This window comes from Homalodisca vitripennis, chromosome X, assembly GCF_021130785.1.
Source record: "Homalodisca vitripennis isolate AUS2020 chromosome X, UT_GWSS_2.1, whole genome shotgun sequence".
Taxonomy (NCBI): domain Eukaryota; kingdom Metazoa; phylum Arthropoda; class Insecta; order Hemiptera; family Cicadellidae; genus Homalodisca; species Homalodisca vitripennis.
The window spans coordinates 75,843,806-75,866,119 of record NC_060215.1 but is presented as its reverse complement, the minus strand read 5'-3'; the positions used below and the strand labels follow the sequence as shown (position 1 = coordinate 75,866,119).

Here is a 22,314-nt window from a genome sequence, read left to right as displayed (position 1 = left end):
ATGTATTCAATAATTAAAAATAGTTTTATGTCTATTGTTTTACATATTTTTTTGCTTGAAATTGTCAAATGATAAGGGATCTCTGTATAGTGATATGAACATTTTATGCATATAGGTATGTTATACTTAAAAAGTTTAGTTTGTTTGAATAAAGGTCTAGTTAGTAGGTTTGAATCTAGCTATGTTACTGTCCTCATCATTGCTATCATCACATTTTTCTGAGCATTAAAAGTGTTTTCTGAACTGTTTGAGGTTTCCCACATTAATAATACATATTTTAAAAACAGATTGGATGTAGAAAAAAATACAGTTTTATAACTTTTAAGAGAAAGTGTATAAGCTAAAATCCTCTTTGCAAATCTAAATTAATTTAACTTTTTTGACAAACATTGGTTGTGTTCTTTAAAACTTAATGTATGATCAATTAATATTCCTTCAAATTTATTAGTATGAGACATTATTTTTATTACTGTCTAGTTGATTATTCATCTAGTTTGAAATTGTATAATGTTCATTTTTTATTCATTTAGTAAAAGACCATTTGTTTTAAACCATTTTATAAAGCTTAACAATGGTGATTCTATTGATTGTGTTTTATTAATTACGACAACACTTGTATTATCACCAAAAAGTTTGACATAAGGAGGATGGTCTTCAGGGAGATTGTTTTCGTAGATTAAGAATATAATTGGACCCAAAATCGACCCTAGTGGGACTCTAAAACAAACATTAGATCACGTATGAGAGGCATCCGGAAAGTGGTACCCGTTTATGCAATAAAGACACAGGAATAAATATTAACAAATACAAACATGTAGAATCTTGGAGCATTGGAAAAACGAGTAATTGTAGTATCACTAGATAAAGGAATACAACATTTTCCAATATATAATTTTTTATTTTGTGCAAGGCCTTTCTGAATCAAAGATTCCATCATCAGACACTTCACTTCTTTGTTAAGTGCCTGATGATGGAATCTTTGATTCAGAAAGGCCTTGCACAAAATAAAAAATTATATATTGGAAAATGTTGTATTCCTTTATCTAGTGATACTACAAATACAAACATTTTTATTGGAAAGAACTTACTTCACACTACTTCTCCATATAATCTCCAAGCAAATTTAGGCATTTATCATAACATGTGACTAGTTTTTGTATTCCAGCTCCATAGTCTTCCGCTGACAACATATTGAGATACTTAGTCATGCCTTGTTTAATTTCTGACGTTTCCCACTTAAATTGTTGCAAAATTTGTTGTGTTATTGGAGCTTCATGAGGCCTGGCATTGTCATGAAAGGGAATGATGCCTGTAGACAATAGACCTCGCAGTCGATCAGGTATTGCCTGCCATAATTTCTTTAATATTTCACAATATGCATTAGCATGTCTCCATGGGTCACAAAATAAATGAGCATTACACTTTGTTGATCCCAGAAAATGGTTGCCATGAGTTTCATGGTGGACGGAACTGTCTTGAATTTTTTTGGTTTGGTTGGTGAATGAGCATGATGCCATTCCATTGACTGTCGTTTACTCTCAGGTGATGCATAACAAACACATATTTCATCCCCAGTAATGATATGAGTCAGTAAACAGTCTCCTTCATCGGAATAACGTCCCAGAAACGTCAGTGCTGCAGGCATATGCTTGGTTTTGTGTTCATCTGTAAGTATGTGAAGACCCACCTTGCACAGATTTTTGAATAATGTAGGTGGTCTTTGACAATTTCATGAACAATTGTTCAACACATTAGGAAAATGTTCACAGAGTTCATCAATTGTGACGCGCTGTTCGCTCCTCACGCATTCGTCTACTGAGCTCAGCAGTTGATCTGTAATGACAGATGGTCTCCCTGAACTCTCCTCATCATGTGTATTCCCCCTCCCCAGATTGAAGTTGCGACACCAGGGCCATCAAATTGTCTTCATACATCTCCTTTAATTGGCGATGAATATCACAAGGTCGAACATTTCGTGCATTAAGAAATTTAATCACGGTCCTCACTTCACAACTGGTGGCATTCTCAATTTTTTAAACATTATAAACGATCACTGACACAACACAGGCAATGCTAGCGTCACACAACCTCGCACAGAGCAGTAAGACAAGCCACTGACCCTTCCCAGCGGCTATGCTCATCGTCATCGCTTCATGTACTGCTAATGGGTACTACTTTCTGGAAGACCGTCGTAGTTTTAAAAACTATTTGATTATTTTTAATAGTTCTCTGTTTTCTTTCACTTTAATACGACTGCATGGTATTGAATGCATGAATCCTTATTTCAATGCTACAAATCTCACAAAAAATGTATGTGATTAACACAAATACTACTTTATATTTTTACACTACCTCAATGATCAACAACTCTAGTTCCTATTTTTCATATACTTAAACAATATTATGTTAATGGTTTTGAACTGTATATTTTTAATTTAAAGAATTAAATCGGCTGTAAACTGATTACAATGTTTTTAAATTTGAAATTTCTTTCACCCATTAAACAAATTAACATACAGTGTGTGTGCAGGTGAAGCTTGGCAAGAAATCATGCTGGACTGCTCCCACCGCCCCAACATTGTGTTGTGCGATGAGGAGACAGGGGAAGGGGATAACAAGGAAGGATGTGGATCTGATATAGCCTTTCCTTACTTCATTTCATTTTATGTACTCTGTTCTTTTTTGGTGAGTAATTAACTAATTTATATTTGTAAAATCTTTAATGTTGAACCAAGATATAAAGATATCTGCTGTTATCACTAATTATCTGCTGATCCAATATAAGTTTCAAATTTTTATGCAAAACTCAAAATTTCAGGTAATGATATATTGGTCCTAAAATGTTATTATTGGTATTTATCACTTCTTAGAAAAGAAAAGCATTCGTTTTTCTATATAGTTTTAACAAATTATTGAAGTCTTACATAAGGAAATAAATATTTTTGTAAATCACTACCAATAAATAAATAAAAAATACACATTTTTCAGAGCGTTGAAAAATTTTTCACTACACCAAATGCAGACCTAGCTTCCAAAGATCTCCTTTCTAAATGGATGGAGCATAAATGTGAGCTCCTCTATTTTCATCCTTTGTCCATCCCTTTCATCTCTTCTCTTTGGAATCTATACTAAAATTTAAATACTTGGATGACTTCATTTCCTATTCCATATAAAGTTAAAGAAATCACCACAAAAAATATATTTCATTGACTGGAACTGGAGTACCTGCCTCTCAGCTCTTGATGAAACTTTTATCAAAGTAGAGTTCTTATTTTGTGCAATAATTTTCCCTAATCAACTGGGATATTGAAATTAGAATTACAATTTGTCAGCCCAAGAAAGTTTTATTTGATTTCAATTGAAGAATATGAAGTAACTACTTATTTATCAATCATGTTTTGAGATATTTGATTATATCTTGTTTATCAAGTAGAGTTTTAATATACTGAATCTCTTTTTTTGATGATATAACTTTTTAAACTACACATTTGTTTATTATTCATGATTTGTTTTGATTTCAGATCATTAATTTGTTTGTTGCTGTTATTATGGACAACTTTGACTATTTAACACGTGATTGGTCAATCTTGGGTCCTCATCATTTGGATGAATTTATTCGGTTGTGGAGTGAATATGACCCAGATGCCAAAGGCAGAATCAAACATCTAGATGTTGTTACACTGTTGCGGAAGATTTCACCACCTCTTGGTTTTGGAAAACTTTGCCCTCATCGAGTGGCTTGCAAGGTAGTGATCTTGATTTATCATTTACAGTTTTGTGCTGAGCTGACATCAGAAAAGATGGTTAGGTTCAATAACTAATACTGTTTATTTTATATAACTGTTCAGTCATTTTCAGATCACTATATTATTGACTCATACAAAGCTATAGTTATCAGTTACGAATTTTGTGTTTTTCAATTGATATAAAATAAAGTGGCATGCTGTGAATTAAAAAGATATGTTTAGTATAGCAACTTAGTTGAGTGATTAGGATTTGCCACAAACAGTTCCACTGTACAATTATTTTTACCTCTTACTCTATTATGTCTTTAACCATTCTGCTATAATTATTTTTTTAAGCTAGTGAAGTGATATTTTGATTAGAGCACATTGTTTTATAAAAGAAAGAAATTTAACTGTTTTATTTATCAACATAAACAAATTATTATTATTCAATGGCTGATTACTTAGGAATTCTTATTATGAAACATACATAGTAGTTTTCAATTGTAATCTTTAGTTAGTCTTTACATCTGCATAGTCCTGCTGTTAACTTGTTGTTATATTTATTACATTATGTTATACCCATTTAGGTTGTTCGTATTAGTTGTATATCTTGAATTAAATAAGTACCACATTAGTTATACAAAAAAATTTACTCTTTGTGAAACTATTTATAGTAGATATGTATTAGAAATATAAATACTTATCACATATATCTAATATAATAAAAGTATTAAGTATACAGCATCAAAAATTTAAAACTGACTATGGTGAAGAAAGTACAACTACAGTTAATCACATACTGGTATAGTGGTGAAACTATGCCTGATTAGCTGACAATACATGCAAGGCATAGTTGTAAGAAAGGATTGGATACATGTTTTATCAGATTCATGACATTAATTTTAAATGCATAATTTAATTTTTCCTTGTAATTTAAAAACTCAACAAGCAAAATTTGCTGTATGAGGCACTCAACACCATGCATCACAATACCCCTAGAGGCAACTTTGCTAATGCTTGGGACATTAATAAGGCAGAATCATTGAAAATGCTAATTTAACATATCGTTCTTAAATGATGAAAGCAACATCAACATGTATAATTACTTGTGAAATATTTCAATAAACATGGAAAATGTTCAACAACAAATTTAGAACAGGAGTAATTACTTAGAAAATATTTTAAGGTTTTTTTGTAACTTGAGCTTTTCCTGTTTTTTACTAAAATGTACTTCCTGAACACAAATTTTATATATTCATCCTAATAGTTTCCTATAATTTGTTGTATTCATCACTGTGTTTCATTTTCAGCGGTTAGTGTCAATGAATATGCCTCTAAACAGCGATGGCACAGTGCTGTTCAATGCTACTCTCTTTGCTGTGGTACGCACATCTCTCCATATAAAAACAGAAGGCAACATTGATGATGCGAATGAGGAACTTCGTGCAGTGATAAAGAAGATTTGGAAAAGAACCAGTCCTAAGCTCCTGGATCAAGTAGTCCCTCCTCCTGGCGGTTAGATCATTATGACTTTTTGTTCTATAGCTATGACGTTGTGGCCTTCATTTTATATTGTGAATTGGTTTAACCTTATAACTGATTAACATATAAATTTTACAGTAGAGATACTGAGTTGAAACATTGCTCACTTAAAGTAAAAGTAAACAAGTAAAGTAAAGATGTCTTATTTTACCAAGCTTAACTACCAGGTGACTTAGATGTTGGTTATGTAAAAAGTATGGAAACATGAGAATTAAGATTATGTCTGACTGATTTAACTTTTGAATAAGTTTCTTAAATATAGAATTTATCTTGATTGTGCTATGAACTGATTTATGGTCTGATTGATCTAAATTAAACTCATACTGCACTTGTATTCAGAAAATTAACTAAAATTGTTGAGTAAGTGTACATCAGATGGTATATGTTTTACTCATTATGAGAATGTTTTCCTAATTCCTACTTGAGTTCTATTACGGTTGATTCTCAAGATGTTAAAGGAAGAAAATTAAGTATGGCAGTAGAGGATTGTATGGGTTAACAACTGGCTGTACTGACGGCCATCTTGATTGTATCATCATTAGATAAATATTTACCTTGAAACACTTTTCCGCCTTTATTTTAGGCCAAGTGTATTATACATGTATACAAATCCTTTTGTGTTTCTGAAAATAATGTTTAATTATTCCAAAAGTACCCAAATTCATCTTCTGGCTGGTCTCCTCTTTCTGTAGTAGTGAAGGAGATCGGCCTCTCATTAAAAAAGTATATGCTTTACAAACAAAAATAAAAAGCACTTGAATGTGTACTAAGCACATATTTTAAAAGAACATTTCTTATCACTCTCTGACCAAAAATAAGGGTATAACAGAGTTAGAATTTTAAGGCTATAAGAACATTATAAGATATAAGTTAAACTCAAGATTGTTTTATTACACAGCCGACTCTTAGATGATCTGCTATTTTTGAAAGTGTAAATGTTGATGTCCATTTAAATTTGTTGTAATCTATTGATAAATATTGTGCAATTTTGGATTTCAGTTGACGATGAAGTTACTGTTGGAAAGTTTTATGCCACATTCCTTATTCAAGATTATTTCAGGCGATTTAAGAAAAGAAAAGAACAGGAACTTAAAGATGGAGACAAGGAGTCACACAATACAGTTACTTTACAGGTGATTCTCTAAAAAAAAACTTTTCATATAGTAATAATAGTTTTTGGTATTGAGTAATTTAACCTTTTGCTCATTTATTATTATTTTTCATTAATGAAATGATCATGATGATGTCCAACTGCCAACTATGGCCTAAAGACAAATAAAATTTCTGATATGCGATCGGAAGGCCTCTAATGTGGCCAAAACTTATCTCTCATTCAGTTCAGATTTAGTCTCAGGTGGTTGTCCTCTCAGCTCTCTGGGCCATGCATAGTGCCCGGCTGTGTTCTGCATTACCACTCAGCGCTCATCTAACCATGTATGTCACTATTACTGGGATTGAAATAAATGGCAGTATTTGACCTTAGGCTCTTTAAATGTCTGAGATTTAAATGAAATTCTCAAACAATTTACAAAGTTTTTTTAGCTTCAAGGTTGAAACTTTAGTGATTATTTATTATTCAAACGAACCAAGTAATATATAATTTAAGTTACATTAGGTTAGCCTGTTTTAAAAGTGTTTTAATTTTCAGAATAAAATTACAATCTGTCTCAAGTAGGTCTCTAGTATCAACAGAATATAAAATCGTTTCCATATTTTGAGCTTTGTCTCCACCAAATGCACTAGTATTTTAATACATTGATAGGATGCGCCATAGTAGCTTTAGCGATGCTGACATTTGGATAAAAACAATTCTGCAATGTTTATTGTGATATGTGCTGTAAGTATAGAAATATTAATTGAGATACTTATTTGACCAGAGAGATTGCAGCACTTTCCAGCCACAAATGGATAATTTTATAACTGCGCTATACAGTAGGCCATAGGTAATGGCGTGACGTACTGGACGGTAAACCAGCGAGAGGTAGGGACAGGACGTGGTCATTAATCAATTACCTGAACGACCTGATGCAGAGAACAGCCATGGTCACCGATGTGACCAGGCGATCTGAGAGGTCAATCATATAAATTAAATGCCAATCCCGAAGGGTTAAGCTAAGGAAATACCACAAAGAGGAACTAATTGTGGTTACTATTTAATTTCCTGCAATTTAACCAAGCTAAAGAAATTTTAATCAGTATTAGTAATTGATTATACATTAATGTATAAAGAAACAATATAAGTAATATAAAACAGTTTTCTTTAAAGTAAAATCAATATCAATTGTGTGCCAAATGTTACACATTTTATATATGTGAGCAAATAATGTTTAACATTCTTGTGTTGTACAAATTTAGCTGCATATTTATGCAAGATCAATCTTCAACTAAGCTCTGGGAATAGAAATGCCCCATGAGTTTGTATTCAGTTTTGTAAAAATTAAGATTTTTCTTAATATGTACTTGTGAGAAACGATTTCATCTTTTAATAACCTTCTTAACCACTTGTGACATTGCTAATACACACTGAAAAGTCTTCAACAATCCTGAGATAGCATTCTCGTTTCTTGAAGAATCAGTTATAAAATACAGATGCAAAATCACACATACCTGTTGGAATAAACTTTCACATTAACTCTGTACTTACCTATCATTTATTTGTGTTATATTTCATTGCATTGCTTTTCTATACCAAATCATGACTGTTGAGCAGTGAATCACATCAGGATGTTTCTTTACCCTTAAAACAACAGGTGTTTGTGTTAGTGATTTGTTTGCACACTCACAATATATTAAATAATAAATATTTGTTATAGAGGCTATTCCAAAATTATAAAAACATACAAGGAAAATGGTTATCCCTAATATATAATTACATAGCATTATTAATTAAAAGTATACATTTAAATAATGTTAAAAATGGAAAGTGTTCTAAGCATTAAGTACCTACTGAAAGTAAATTATTCATCCAAAACTTTAGCTCCTTGTACAACTAGGATAAACAGTTTGCAATATTTTGTTATTAACAAATATATCATTCGTTGTATAGGCTGGTTTACGGACATTGCACGATGCAGGACCAGAACTGAAACGAGCGATTTCAGGCAACTTGGAAGAGCTCATTGATGACAACCCAGAACCCATGCACAGAGTGAGTTTTCATATAATGATTTTATTTTTATATGTACTCTAGATATGCAATTATCCAAAGTTCATGGAACCAAGCCTACTCAGATAATCAAAATTTTGTATGTGGTGAACCATCATTATAAACTTACTTCCAATTGTTAGCAATATCTAAAAAGTGATACACACACGTTTGTGCCTATAATGATTTTTTGTTTATGCTGTTTATAGCCTTAGAAAGTAATCAATTTCTCATGGAAAACCCTAATAGAATATGCAGCATTATTTTTTAGTTTGTTATAAAGGAAAGTTAAAAAATAACACACATTTATGTAAACAAGTCAATCATATTATGTAGTGAACAAGTCATAAGTGGCTGCTGCTAGAAACCAGTCTATATTTTAAAATTCAATTTTTTAAATGAAAAATGTTTCAAAATAAAACATTTTTGAAACAATCCTATAGACCAAACAAAGCAAGTAATTAAAACTATGTAATTATAAGTTAAGGATGTACTACTGCAGTAATTAAATTTTTATTTGATCAATCATGACTATGTATAAAAAAAGTATCAAATATTTCTCCAACATGCTAAAAATTCCTATACACACAGGGCATAAGAATTGTGATGGAAATGGTAGGGTATTTTGTTATAAATGTTTATTTGGCTAGATATGACAGTGTAATCATACAAAAATAAGCATATTGTGTAATAGATAGGATAACAAACAGATACAATGGTCAAATGGAGCCAAAATAGAGCAAAAACTCTAAATCTCTTTTTGTGAATCTTGTTAGACAGCCAATGTGATATCAAAATAAAAATCTGCGTTAACATCAGTTTATTCATTCACATCTCACAGTCTGGAAAATATCATCCGTCACATAAATACCATGCATGTATATAAAAGATAACAACTTTATTTGTATATATTTGTGCAGAAAATTTTCTAAAATTAGTAAATACAAACGATTTTGGTGAAATTCGGATGCTAATTGATACACTCTCGAATCCACCCACATAAGACATAATTTTATATTGTAAGCAGTGTCTGAAAATCAGCATTTTTAAGTGATTATAATACTGTTACGTTTTATTAAATACTGCAATAATAGCAATTGTAATTATTAAAAATTAATATGTTTTGCCACTGTTGAAAGACGTTAACTATTCTAACCTGTTATTTATCATACATTGTATTTCCACTTTCTCAGCAAAAGTAATATTTGTTTTGAAATGTACCCTGTTTCAGCGAAATCACTCTTTGTTTGGGAGTGTTTGGTCCTCAGTGAGACGTGGTCGTGGGAGCTTCCATCGAGCTAAATCTCTGAAAACCAATGCCACTAATATCAAGGTAATTAAATAGTATAAAAATTTGTTGTACTCTCTATATTGTTTAACTCACCACTAGAGTTTATATTGTTTCAGTTTGTTATCGTTTTTTAATATGCCTCTGTCTAATAATTTATTCTTTCTTTATTTTTTATACACTCGGGAATTCTTGCTCTGCATTTTACCTCATCCTAAGCTTTAACATACTCAATTAATTCATCTAAAACTATTAATTGAAATTAAAAAAAAACTAATTAAACTAACCACATTCATATCAGTAAGACTGTGACATCGTTAAGGTCACGAAATCTCAATGATTTGGTGTAAACAATTTAAAAATATATTTCATGTAAAAATTTTAAAAATATATTTCAAGTGATATTTTAGTTTTAATATTTAATAAAAACTATAAATGGACTAGAATTTTAATTGAATCAATAATAATAAAGAAGGTGATTTCTCAGACGGTTCATTACTTCATAAAGTAATCTTATGCAGCGTCATTTGCAGAGTAAATATATTGGAACCAGTTACAGACTCTGATATAATTTAAGTATATATTTCCTTACAAGGTTATATAGTTGTTAATACTACTGTGGAAACAGTAAAAAAAAACAACTAATTCTGTTTTCTAAAATCACCCATAATTTAAATGTGTGATCAAATTAAATAAGTTCTTAAAACAATAAAACAAGTGTTGTAGAAGGTAGAAATGTTTGAGGTTATGGGGCTCAAATCAAGATGGGCACCAGTACTGCTGGCTCTTAAAGCCAAATTCTTGTGATGGCTGTTAGTAAGTCACAACAGAAAAGTTCTACTGATTATTGTTAGTACTATAAACACCGTGAGAACAGTTAATTGATAGGATAATCTTCTATGTTAACAAATTTGTAAAATAAAAAAAAATCCAGTACTGTAATTGGTAGGGCGTGGCATTATAAGATAGCTTACAATGACTGATTACATACAATATACAATTGATATCAGTGTAAAAGTTCCTATAAGTGTATAGCACACCTTTTTTATTATATCATGATTTAAGTTTTATCTTTAGGTTAATCTATGATGTTTAATTCAGCTTGAATCAAAGTACAAGAATAATACAATGATTTTGCTATTATAAATTTGTAGACAACTAAACTTTCCTGCTACAATATTAATACATAAGCCACACCAAAATGTTCAGATTATGTATTAGTCATATAGTTTATTAAAGTTTTGTATGTGTTATTTATACATTGTTACAATCAGCTTGGAATAGTTGAAATATATGATAAATATATGAACTTGTTGGTCTGCCATAATTTATTTCAAAACTACAATATATTGTATTCTGAACTGTGTGTTTGTTCAAGTGGTAAATAAATCACACAAACTGCTCCACTGTTGTTTGTGTGATTGGTAAGTACTTTTCGTTTTACATATTCTGTTTTCTGGCAGATGAATCATCTGGACATCCCTGGAAGAAATCTTAGAAAGGTAGTTTGCTAAGAAATGGCTACTCATATTGCTTTGTTATGTTGTGCTTAGAAAAGAGCAATGGCTTTGCTTTATTTTAATTTGCCTTTTCCAAAATCTTCACTCTGCTTGGTACTTTTTTATTCACTAAAACGATTGAATTTAGTTACAGTTGATAATTAGCTATGCATAAATTAAGCTGTATAACTTTTATTACGAGCATAAGGTATTCAAATCAACTATTTTACTATTCTCCTAATAGAATCAATCACAATAATTATGCCTGCCATGAAGCCTAATCTCATATAATCATAATGTATTGAAATGGCATCTCTTGCAGGGGACCAAGGAGTAGAAAAGGTGTTTAAAGTAACTAAATAAAAATATTCTTGTTTATTAAGGAGAAATTTGGACCTTACACAGTTTCATAAATAGTAAAAAAGTATGAGTACTTTACTAATGAATTGATGATGACAATTAATGCAAGAGGATTTAGGTTCGGGGTAAGAAAGTACATGACATTTACAAAGCATCAGAGAAAGAGTGTATGAAACGTAATCTCTGTTTGTTTATAAAATATACCAAAATTAATCCCATAAATCTTTTTTGTTATAAATAATACCAATCAACTAATTTTCCTCATCATTTATATTCAAATGAAGGTTCTCATTAAAATGCAAGACTAATTTTATTATACAAATGTTATAACACTCTGCTGCTGATCCCAACAACTTACTTTCCAGATAATTAGTGAGATGTATTGGAAATTAGTGTGTGCAAAACTTACTGATTTATAAACATGTAAACTACCATTTCATACAAAATTGTTGACAATATCACTGGAAAAATGTTTAATAGCTTTGACAATGAGGTTCTTGTATAGTCTTCTTTACCTTTCAAGGAATAACAAATTAAAGATTGTCAACGTTATCCCCATGACCATTTATGTCCTAGCTGGGACTTCGCTGCACCAATATTTGCTTTCCATCTTCCATACTCTGTCAATATTTTCATTTGATATTATTATCTGCAGATTTATAAAATTTTCAATCTGTTCAAAATTGTGATCTTTTATTTTTGTTGAGTTTGCTGTGGTCAGTGTTGTCTTGGGAAATGCACGTATTTGGTCTTTTTGTCATTGATTTTTAACCACACTTTTTGTGTTCCATCGAAAAGAATTCTCATCAGCTCTCTCTTCCAAGTCCTCTTTTTAACATGTCAAGAGAGTGTAGTTCATTCAGCAATAAATTTCCATATAAAATAACACTGTATTTTCGTACATATTAAATTTGTTTCCTACAGCAAATGATTTACTATATGGAACTCTCTCACTGTCTGTGGGAGTTTTTAACAATGACAATTTTAATAATATATATGTTAAAAATATTTAATTTACAATAATCATAATACTATCGGACATGGAGTTATACAGCTATGCCCAGAGACTCCGCCTCAACCAGTAACACGGACATTTGCTAAGAATTACAAAATAAATCACTAAGTGACTCTTAATTGACATAAGGTCAGTCTCAGACAGATAATTTTCACAGTTGCTATCAGTGTCAACTGGTTAATTTCAAGGTTAATTTTATTAGTACCTAGCATTAATTTTGTAACCAAAATCTTTCAGATGATCTATACATGGTGTTTTGAATTGCATTGAAATATTATATTAAGTTACCTGTAATGATGAACTTTTATTAATTATATTAAAAGCAATACTATAAATTAAGTAAACCTCCCAAATAAAAAATGTAGTTTTACTAATGTTTAATATGATTTATTTCAACAACTACATTTATATAATATTAATTTTTGTAATTAATTATTCCATTATTCATCATGAAATATTTTGAATTCCTTCTGTACAAATTAACTGTACAAATCCTTCACTTTTCAGACAACAGGTATTGTTACTAATATATTGGGCAAAGTTTTTAAAATTTGTATTGATAACATTCTACTATGGATAATAGTCAAAGAAAACTCAATTATTTAGAAGCAAAATAATAAAAACAAAACCAGAAGATTATTCAATAAGTGATAAATGAGACAAATTACTACTGCTCAAAAACGGTTTATTCAATCAGTACAAAATTTGGTTATTTTTGAACATAGTTCCCAGCAACACTTATACACTTGTCCCATCTCTCTGTTAATTTGTAAATGCCCTGGGTATAAAATTCTTTGGGTTGATCTCAAAGCCACTTTTGCACCTGATTTCTGACCTCTTCATTGGATTGAAAATGTTTGCCTCGTAGACCCTCTGTAAGAGGTCAAAACAGATGGAAGTCTGATGTGATGAGGTCAGGGCTATAGGGGGGATATGGAAGGGTCTCCAACCCCAGTTTCTGAGGCTTTTTCTTTCATCAGTTGTGCAATATGTGAACGGGCGTTGTCATGAAGCCTTCATTCAAGATCCTTTTTTCTGCCCATGGTGTTTTGTTTGAATGGCAGGTCCTATCTTGTTTTCCAATATGTCACTGCAGTACTGGCTGTTGATTGTTCTTTGGTCCTCAAGAAAATCACATTAAATTGGCTCCTGAAAATTCCAGAATATTGTAAGCATGACTTTACAATAGTAGATGGCTAGGTCCTGAATTTTTTACGAGTGAGAGAAGTTGTATGCTTCTACTCAAGGCTCTGTTGTTTTGACTCTAGTTCATATTGGTGGATCTATATATCATCAGACATTACAATTCTTTTCAAAAAACCTTCTCCTTCAATCGAATATCTATTTTTCATCTCATGACTGATTTGAAGTCGGGTTTCTTTGTGAGCGTCCGTGAGTTGTCTGGATACCCACCTCGCAAAAAAATTTCTTGTACTGCAGCTTGTGTGATTAATTTATGGACAGTTCTAACACTTTGGTTTCTTTTTATACTTATCAGTTCAGCAGTGATATGACTATTGTCCTGAATAAACATGTCAACTCCAGATTCAAGAGAGGAAGTTCCAACTTTGACTGGTCGTCAACTGCGTTACTTTTCAGAAACTTTTGTACGGCCACTTTGAAACTATACTACCTATTTGTAAATATTTGATTGATTCAAACAATTGCATCTACACACTTTTAATATTCTTTCTTGGATTTTACAACTCTCTCACCTTTCTCTACTAAAAATCTGATCACAGCACGTTGATCTTCCATGTTGCAATTCTCTGAGACAATTTGAGCTATGTTTAAAAATATGATTGAACAGCTGATCAGATGTCATCAAAAGGTTGCCAACTTTATATCCTGAAAGTTACATATGGATCAATTCAGCCATTATTGAGCAGTAGTACTCGTAGAATGTTTGTCCAGCCTTTTGGATTTTCTAATTTCTAACATATATATATATATATATATATATATATATATATATACATACACATCACGGATTATACACATCATTAGAAGTAACATGCAGTAAATCATTCTTATAGTTTAGCTACAGGAAAATACAGTAAAATCTTAGAAACATTTTTTTGTTATTACAGTAGATACCATCTTAACCAAATTCAAAAGACTGAAGCTTGGTTGGATAAAGGAAAAGTCGGTTTAAATGAAAATTACCATTCCCTATTCTATAAAATGTTGTTGATGAGCGTAATTTAATTGAGAGAAGTTTTACCTTTAATTACTAAGGATGTTGCTAACAAAAAGCAACTGAAGTGGTACTGAAGAAAAGCTATTAAAATACTGTTACAAACATTTACCATATTTATTAAATATAAAGTAACTAATATAAAAAAATATGATTAATTTTGAAGTGTAACATTTTTTCTAAGATTTAAAGATGAAAACTAAACCATGTAGTATCTATATAGTATGTATGTGTATAAACTATGTATGATAAAGATCTAAACTATGTATTTTACACCATAATTTACTTTTAAAAGGTCTGTGATTTTCTTTTTAGAAACAAAACCTATTCAAGCCATCTGTTAAATGCTTAGTCATACCACTTTCAATAAGTTTCATGTTGACAGCTGTTGAATCTGTTTTTTTTTTCTATATATGACACTGCCCCTGTGCATAACATCTGTGTGGTAAATTGTTTCTTCTTTCCCTCCTCCCTTTTTTTTCTTCTTGAATATTATGAATTACAGGTAAAACAATTTCTTGGTCTATTAAAATCAAGTTTTTTATTGGTGTTGAACTGTTTGAAAATATGACCCCTCTCATCCATGTTACTGAACTACCAGAGATACCTCAGAACTAGGACAGGAGTAACATCGTCAAATCACAGTAAAACTTGTTATATTTTCTTTAAATGTTACTCATTCCTTGGAATGGCAACACGACGGTTAAGTCGAAGTGCTATTTATTTATCCGAAGGTGGTTAATAGGGTACTTACTGTATTGAAGCCTGTTAAAAATAACTAAGTTTAAGGGTGCCTTGTAAAAAGGAACTATATAAATAAAATATGTCTTGTACCTAACTTTGGAAATATGCAGCTCTGGAAGGAAGTATTTGTGAATTCACTTTTGTAAGAATAAAGTCTTATACTGACACCTATTAATACATTTTTGCTATCATTAAATTTCATATACATACATATATTTTTTAATAATTATTGAAGAATACATTTTTTGATTGTTCAAAGATTGTATACATTGAAATCTGCTAAAGCTTTCAAGAAACATAATGTTTTAATTTTTGTAAAATACTTTATACTAATCTAGTTTTTAATGGAGAGGCTGATTCCTTTTTTTGTTTTACTTAGATTATTCTCTGTGACTACAAATCTGCAAGATAAGACAAAGTTAAGCTAAGAGTCTGTATAGTACAAGGTTAACAGTAAACACAAAAAGTACTCCGGCTTAGGCAGGATTTTAACTGTAAAATTAAAATAATAAAACTGTACAGGCATTATACAAGGTGTCCCATCATTCAATGTTAATATTTCAAGAAGTGATAAGTTAGCTACAGAATAGTCCAAATGACAAGACATTACCTTAGTAAAAGTTGCTTAGTTTCCAAGATATCAGCAGTTTTGAAAATTAGAAAAAGTGCTACTCTATATTAGTATTTCATGTACAACCGGTACAAAATAAGGAGTTTTGTTAAAAATTGTTCTTTGAATTAAAGTAACAATGATAGGTAATGTGATGCAAATGAAAAAAGGTGAGTCATGACGGTTTTCCTATAAAAGTGAGAACTATTTTATTTTAAGGTATTTCACATAATCATTCGTCTGATTCAAAAAATTCATGCTTTAAAAGAGAAATATAACAGTGAAATACTATTTTGGTTTACTATAACGATTCAGTCTATTAATTTCATTTGGTAAGTAATCAATGATTACATTTTTTAAGGCACAAATTTTGTTCTTGATTTCTAATCTGTTCTGTTATTATTTAGCTAAATAATGATTTGACAGGACATACTGCCCTGTCAGTAATGGAAATTTTGTTTATAACAACGATCAAACTATATCTTTGTATGAAACACTTAAAGACACTGGTCTTCATTGTCATGTAGTTTAATTAACAATCAAATTATTTAACCTGTTAAGATTAAACATTTGTAAATACTTATTAATGAATCAATTTTAGAGTAAAATAATTGTCGGGATTAGAATTTGGCAACAGATTTACATATTTGAGATCTCCAACTGAATAACTGTTTTCTAGTCTACTGGAGACCCACAAGGAGTGAGAAGAAAATCTTTGATGACATACAGTAGGTCTAGTTGTATATAACATTAAAGGTAAACTTAAAATTGGCAGAAAACATAGCTGCAAACCTGACCTCAAACGGTTTATCCTAACTTAAATGGGGCCGTTTTAAATTTGAATTCTCTGAATCAGTGATGAGTTATATGCAGGCACTAAATTTGACACTGCATATGCCCAACATGAATGTAAATAAACATTATTATCATTATTGGAATGCAAAAAACACTTATTGGGTGACTAAGAACCATACCCAGAAGCTCGAGAAAGATAAGGTTTTTGGATTGGAATAGTTATCAATCACATTGCTCGCCCTTTTTATTTATAACAAATAGAAATTTGATGATAAAATTCTATAAACGAATGTCCCCATTATACTGGCTTTATGTACTTTGTTAGGTGTACTAAGTACCACATTCTCATTATTCTGTACAAATAAAAATAGTGTTCCACAATCGTTGGATAGAACGTAGGGATCAGTAGAATATCCACACAAATAGCCTGGTTTAACACCGTACAGAGTTGCTTTATTGAGTTCCTCAAAACAAAGATTTTATGTAACCAAACCTGCCAACACACATGAGCTATCTATGTGCATCACTGAAGAAGTTTGGTAAATACATCCTAATATATTTTTACTGGTTTTCACCCCAGGTCGGGATACTGTCAAGAAACAATAGGAAAGTATTTTTAGTTTATATTGTAATTATAAGTACCTAAGCTCAGTACAGTATTTGATGCTGTCTGTTAAAAAGTAATACACTAGTAATACTGCTTTGCATGACAAAAGGGAATATTAGATCCCATAGATTTACCTGTTGTATTATTTAAGATTTTCTTTTTATCCCTCATTTTATATCTGTGATGTGATAAATAAACTGGTCATTGCAAAGAAACTTAGGTTTTTATGAGAGTAATGTTATACAAAAACTTCTTTAACATACTGTATATATTTGCCCTGGATATGCAGTAGATACAAAGTTTATAAATACAACTGTGTATTCACTTCTTCCTCACCTAATTTTATGGCTGCAACAATAGATTTTTGCTTACCATGCCGCTATTTATTTGACCACCAAGTGAAGAAATACATTTTTTTGTGCTTAGCCAAATTCATTAAGCTTTTTATCTGCTACGAAAATTGGATGGCACATTTCTTTTTTGTTGTATGCTCGAATGTAGATTGAAGTGTTTCTCCCCTAGAATAGTGTACATACAATTTATCTTATATTTGAGAATGTTTTATTGTGGTAGAATCAAGAATTTTATAGGTGAGAACATGTATTTTTCTCAATGAACTATTTTATGACCTAAATATGTAAGGAAATATTTGCCAATTGCACTTCTTTTGGTGCTTCTTAACTTAATGGGTTTTTTAACATTTGCAAGCCTTCATGAAATATGTTAAATTTTAATTGTTACATCTGCTGTGGTTTAATATAATTTGTAATCAATAATAATTGGAACTGCTAATGTTTATGCAAAAAATAATGTATCTGTTTCTAAACTTAACATAAACCTGAGATGTTCATGTTTAAAACACACCACAAGACCTATGTCATGATTTAGGATAATTATAGAATTCTTATAAACAGACATTATATTTGCAAATTATAGTATCTGGTAATGGTAGTATCATATAAGCTTGAGAAAAAAGCATGTTGATAGTTCTGTAGTTTATATTCATAATAGGTTTAACTCTCAGATGTATTTAGTGAAGTAGCTAGAAACAGGACCACCACCTAGAACCCTGTAGTGTTTACCATATCCAATTCAAGCCTCCAATTTTTATCCAAAAACCAATAGATTTGTCTTTGGGAACAAATTTACTCACATGGAAGTGAGTAAATACAAACAATGAGTGATTTGAGTTAGATACAAATCAGACTTTAGTTTTCATTGCTGATTGCTAAGTGAAATGGTCATACACTTAGATATTGGTAGTGAAGAGGAGGACATAGGAGGAGATTGTGCTGCTATTCTGTCCACTATTACACCCATATCCTAGCAAGTGTTACAATGTTGACTGCGCAACACTCCATTGTCAGATTTTTAACAAAGGTTCGCTATTGTATTTTAACAATAGTCACCAATGTATAGTGATGGGCAAACGTTCTTCACAACTTGCTATTCTAGTACTATCTCTCTTGTTTGGTTTTTGAGCCTTTATCAAATGCTTTTTGTACTTTTCAATTTTTCATTTACTAAAAGCTGTTACAATACTTTAAAGTAAAAAATATATTCTGAGACAATATAATACACACAATAACATCAACTTATTTTTCAATCCACCTATGTCTTCATCAGTTTCATAAATCTTATTCATGTAATAATCTGTGGTAAAATGGTAATATCCTTAAAGTAGACAACAAAACGAAATATAAATAATTTTGTCTACCTAAATGGCCTTGGAAACTAGTTATAACTTTGTTTTCTATGCTTTCATTCTCATAAGTACATTTTTTGTACAATCACACTTGAGTATGTGTCTGTACAACTAGCCTACAGAGAACTTTATTGGGTTTGATATGTTTATTTAACTTGTTGCATAATCTCTGATTAACCTTTGTCTTAAACATTCCGTGTTGTTAGGAAAACAGTATCCCGACTCACCTCACCATATACGTAAGCTATGTGGCTGCCCATTTCATTTGTCATATCTGCCATGAAAACGAAAGACAAGTTTATCCTAATTTGAGTAATACTAGTATATTTTGTAATAATATTTTTTACAGACTGCACTATATTATTCTGAATTATATATTATACTTCAGTGAAAAAATGTACAATCCACGGCTAACTTGTGTATGTGTTATTTTTACTTATGTTATTATCTCCACATTATTGGTTTATCTTTATATTTGTATGGTAATACACTAAAACCATTTTTTTAAAGCATTTATTTACTCACACATTTTGGCATTCCGCTGTCTTCAGTGGCACCGAAGTTGGCAGAATGCCAAAATATGTGTGACAAATAAATGTTAAAAAACTGTTTTATTTGATTACTATACTAATATTTTTACTTAATTATACAAGTATAAAAGCACAAATATGTTTTACAGACGTAATGACTGAATGATTTTACTGGTACTTCATCCAAAGTAAAACATTGAATTCAAAATTTATTTTAAGTAGGACATTTAGTGTATCTAAATTATTTCACAAAAATAGAGTCATTTTTCTAGAAAGGTACCGTATGGATTGATATAATAAACCATGTGGTAGAGAAATTTTATTACCTTGATAAATTATTATGGTTGAACTCATGAAAGAGAATATCTGTACATCATCATAGGGCAAAATATCAACCTTTTTTATTCTATGAATGACTTCTTACTTTCTTATGTGGAAGGATTAGATTACAATTTTTAATATTGAAATATCTTAGAAGTGTTTAATTATAAATATACTTACAATTTTTATTTAAAAATCTTATATCATCAAGAGATGTAAATGTGAGTCCACATTTTATTTGTGAATTAACTTATGAGCACTCCACACACTCACAGCTTATGTTGAGAGCTGTAAATGGTTTAATATTAAAAACCTTCAATTTCTGGTATATTTAATTCAAATCTTTTTACATATTCATAAAATGTTTTATTGAATAACATTTTTAATATCATTACATTCACTGTGACAAAGTTTGAAACATAAGTTAACGTTTATATTTCATAGTTACTATATTTTAAATATATTTTTCAATTATATATAATTGAAGTAGTGATACAGTGAACATTTAAAAACTTCCAGTACTTATACCTAAACATATATTTATTTTATCAAGAACTGTAATTTTAAAAAATACTCAAAATTAAAATTAATTAAAAAACTTTAATTAATAGCTTTGTGAATTTAACACAGAATTCTTTTTGCAAATTGTATCAAAAGATCTGAGTTAGTGTAATAATATGTTGATTTTACAAACTTATTTAGAAGATATGTCATGTAAATGTAAAATGCTCTTTGTTATGAAACTACAAACCACTTTTTTCTTATAGGAATGCTTCTCAATGGTAAATTAAGAATCTACATGCAATATTTTGATGTCATATATTAGTATAATATGCTGAGGAAGTTTAAAACAAAGCAGTACAAATATTTTTCTGTCTACATTGTTTGATATTTGCCAATGGTGTAGTGTAGTGGGTACTCGGTTAAGATAACCAAATCAAGCAACGTTGTGCATGGCTGCTGCTTGGATGGGTAATGACTGAGTGATCCTGTCCTTGCAAGCAGTCCGTCTGCCCAGACATTGGTGTTGATTTGGAAGACACCTTTAAACCATTGGTCCCCAGTTTGTGTTAGAGAGGGCTTTTTAGCCCTAACTTCGCCTGGGAAAGTAAGACATTCTTTGACTTTGACTTTGATATTGATTAAAAATATAACTTCTTGTCAAATATTGTAAGTAGTGATAGAAGATTGAGAGGTTTGTGGTAGGCAGTGACTTGACGGCTTGGCTATAAAAGATGGAGTTATAAAAATTAATAAACAAATTCGTCCTGTGTTGCCATAGCATGGAGAATGGTTATGTTTTCTTACCATTGTGATGCATATTTAAATATAAGATCATTCAGATTTGTTTGTATCAACTGAATTATAGCTATCAGGTCAATACAGGTTTTATTTGATAAATTTGTTGTGTACATGCTCATAACTAAGCTCTATAATAATCAAATGGAAAAGTGGTTACTGGAAAAAATTACATAACCAATGTTAAAATTTAGTGTTCAAAATGATTAGATACAACTCATGAGTTTAACACGTTCATGACGATGTGTACCCCATCGGGTACACGCAATCTTTCACAACTGCTGTCGTGTACCCAATCGGGTACACACCGGGCTTTTGTAAAGTGTGTTGTGCGCCCGATGGGGTACACAGCGCTATATATTTCATTATTGCGTTTTTATTGATTGCCTGTCCTGGTGGGTTGTTAAATTTGATCCCACGCTTAAATAAATACCTCAGACTATCATGTACTCCGTCAAGCGCATGATTGCTTAGATTTTAAGGTAAATTAATTTTTTAGGTTCCGCTTGGGGTGTACGGAGATAAATTGAAAATATATAGTTAAATAATAGTTTTTATGCAAAATTGCGAAGCCTACATACCTTTCTCGTTATACTTAGACGTTTGACATAACAAACACCGATAACGTTCTTTTTGCCATTATTATTGAAAATTCAACAGCAAATAAACAAGTCCAGAAAAACATTAATGTTGTGAACGTGTTAAAATGATTTTGAGTAGAACACATTTATACTTTTTGTGGAACTCTACCTCACTGCTTATGTTGAAAACATGCATGTTGGAGGTTATTACTGCTTAAAAAATTGTTAAACATTTTAAATATTTAATGATTACTCAACAATCTCTATATTTTATTTCTTAACATTAAAAACAGAAAAATCAAAGTGTATTCAAGCAAGTAAAACTCGCTAACTTCGAGTTTTGAAACA

The 22,314-nt window shown here is 30.7% G+C and overlaps 1 protein-coding gene across 22 annotated transcripts in view; it reads left to right on the top strand.

The window, feature by feature from the left end:
- LOC124369221 (muscle calcium channel subunit alpha-1-like) overlaps positions 1 to 22,314 on the top strand; it is a 413,179-nt gene that overhangs the window by 364,834 nt on the left and 26,031 nt on the right. For 18 of the 22 annotated variants that reach the window (XM_046827077.1, XM_046827074.1, XM_046827072.1 and 15 more), the window contains 7 exons: positions 2,531 to 2,685; positions 3,522 to 3,746; positions 5,039 to 5,243; positions 6,270 to 6,403; positions 8,317 to 8,418; positions 9,647 to 9,748; positions 11,167 to 11,205. In XM_046827077.1, the coding sequence (XP_046683033.1) occupies positions 2,531 to 2,685; positions 3,522 to 3,746; positions 5,039 to 5,243; positions 6,270 to 6,403; positions 8,317 to 8,418; positions 9,647 to 9,748; positions 11,167 to 11,205 (962 nt within the window). The remainder of the gene's footprint in view (positions 1 to 2,530; positions 2,686 to 3,521; positions 3,747 to 5,038; positions 5,244 to 6,269; positions 6,404 to 8,316; positions 8,419 to 9,646; positions 9,749 to 11,166; positions 11,206 to 22,314) is intronic. The other 4 variants (XM_046827083.1, XM_046827086.1, XM_046827089.1 and 1 more) reach the window with 1 other exon arrangement.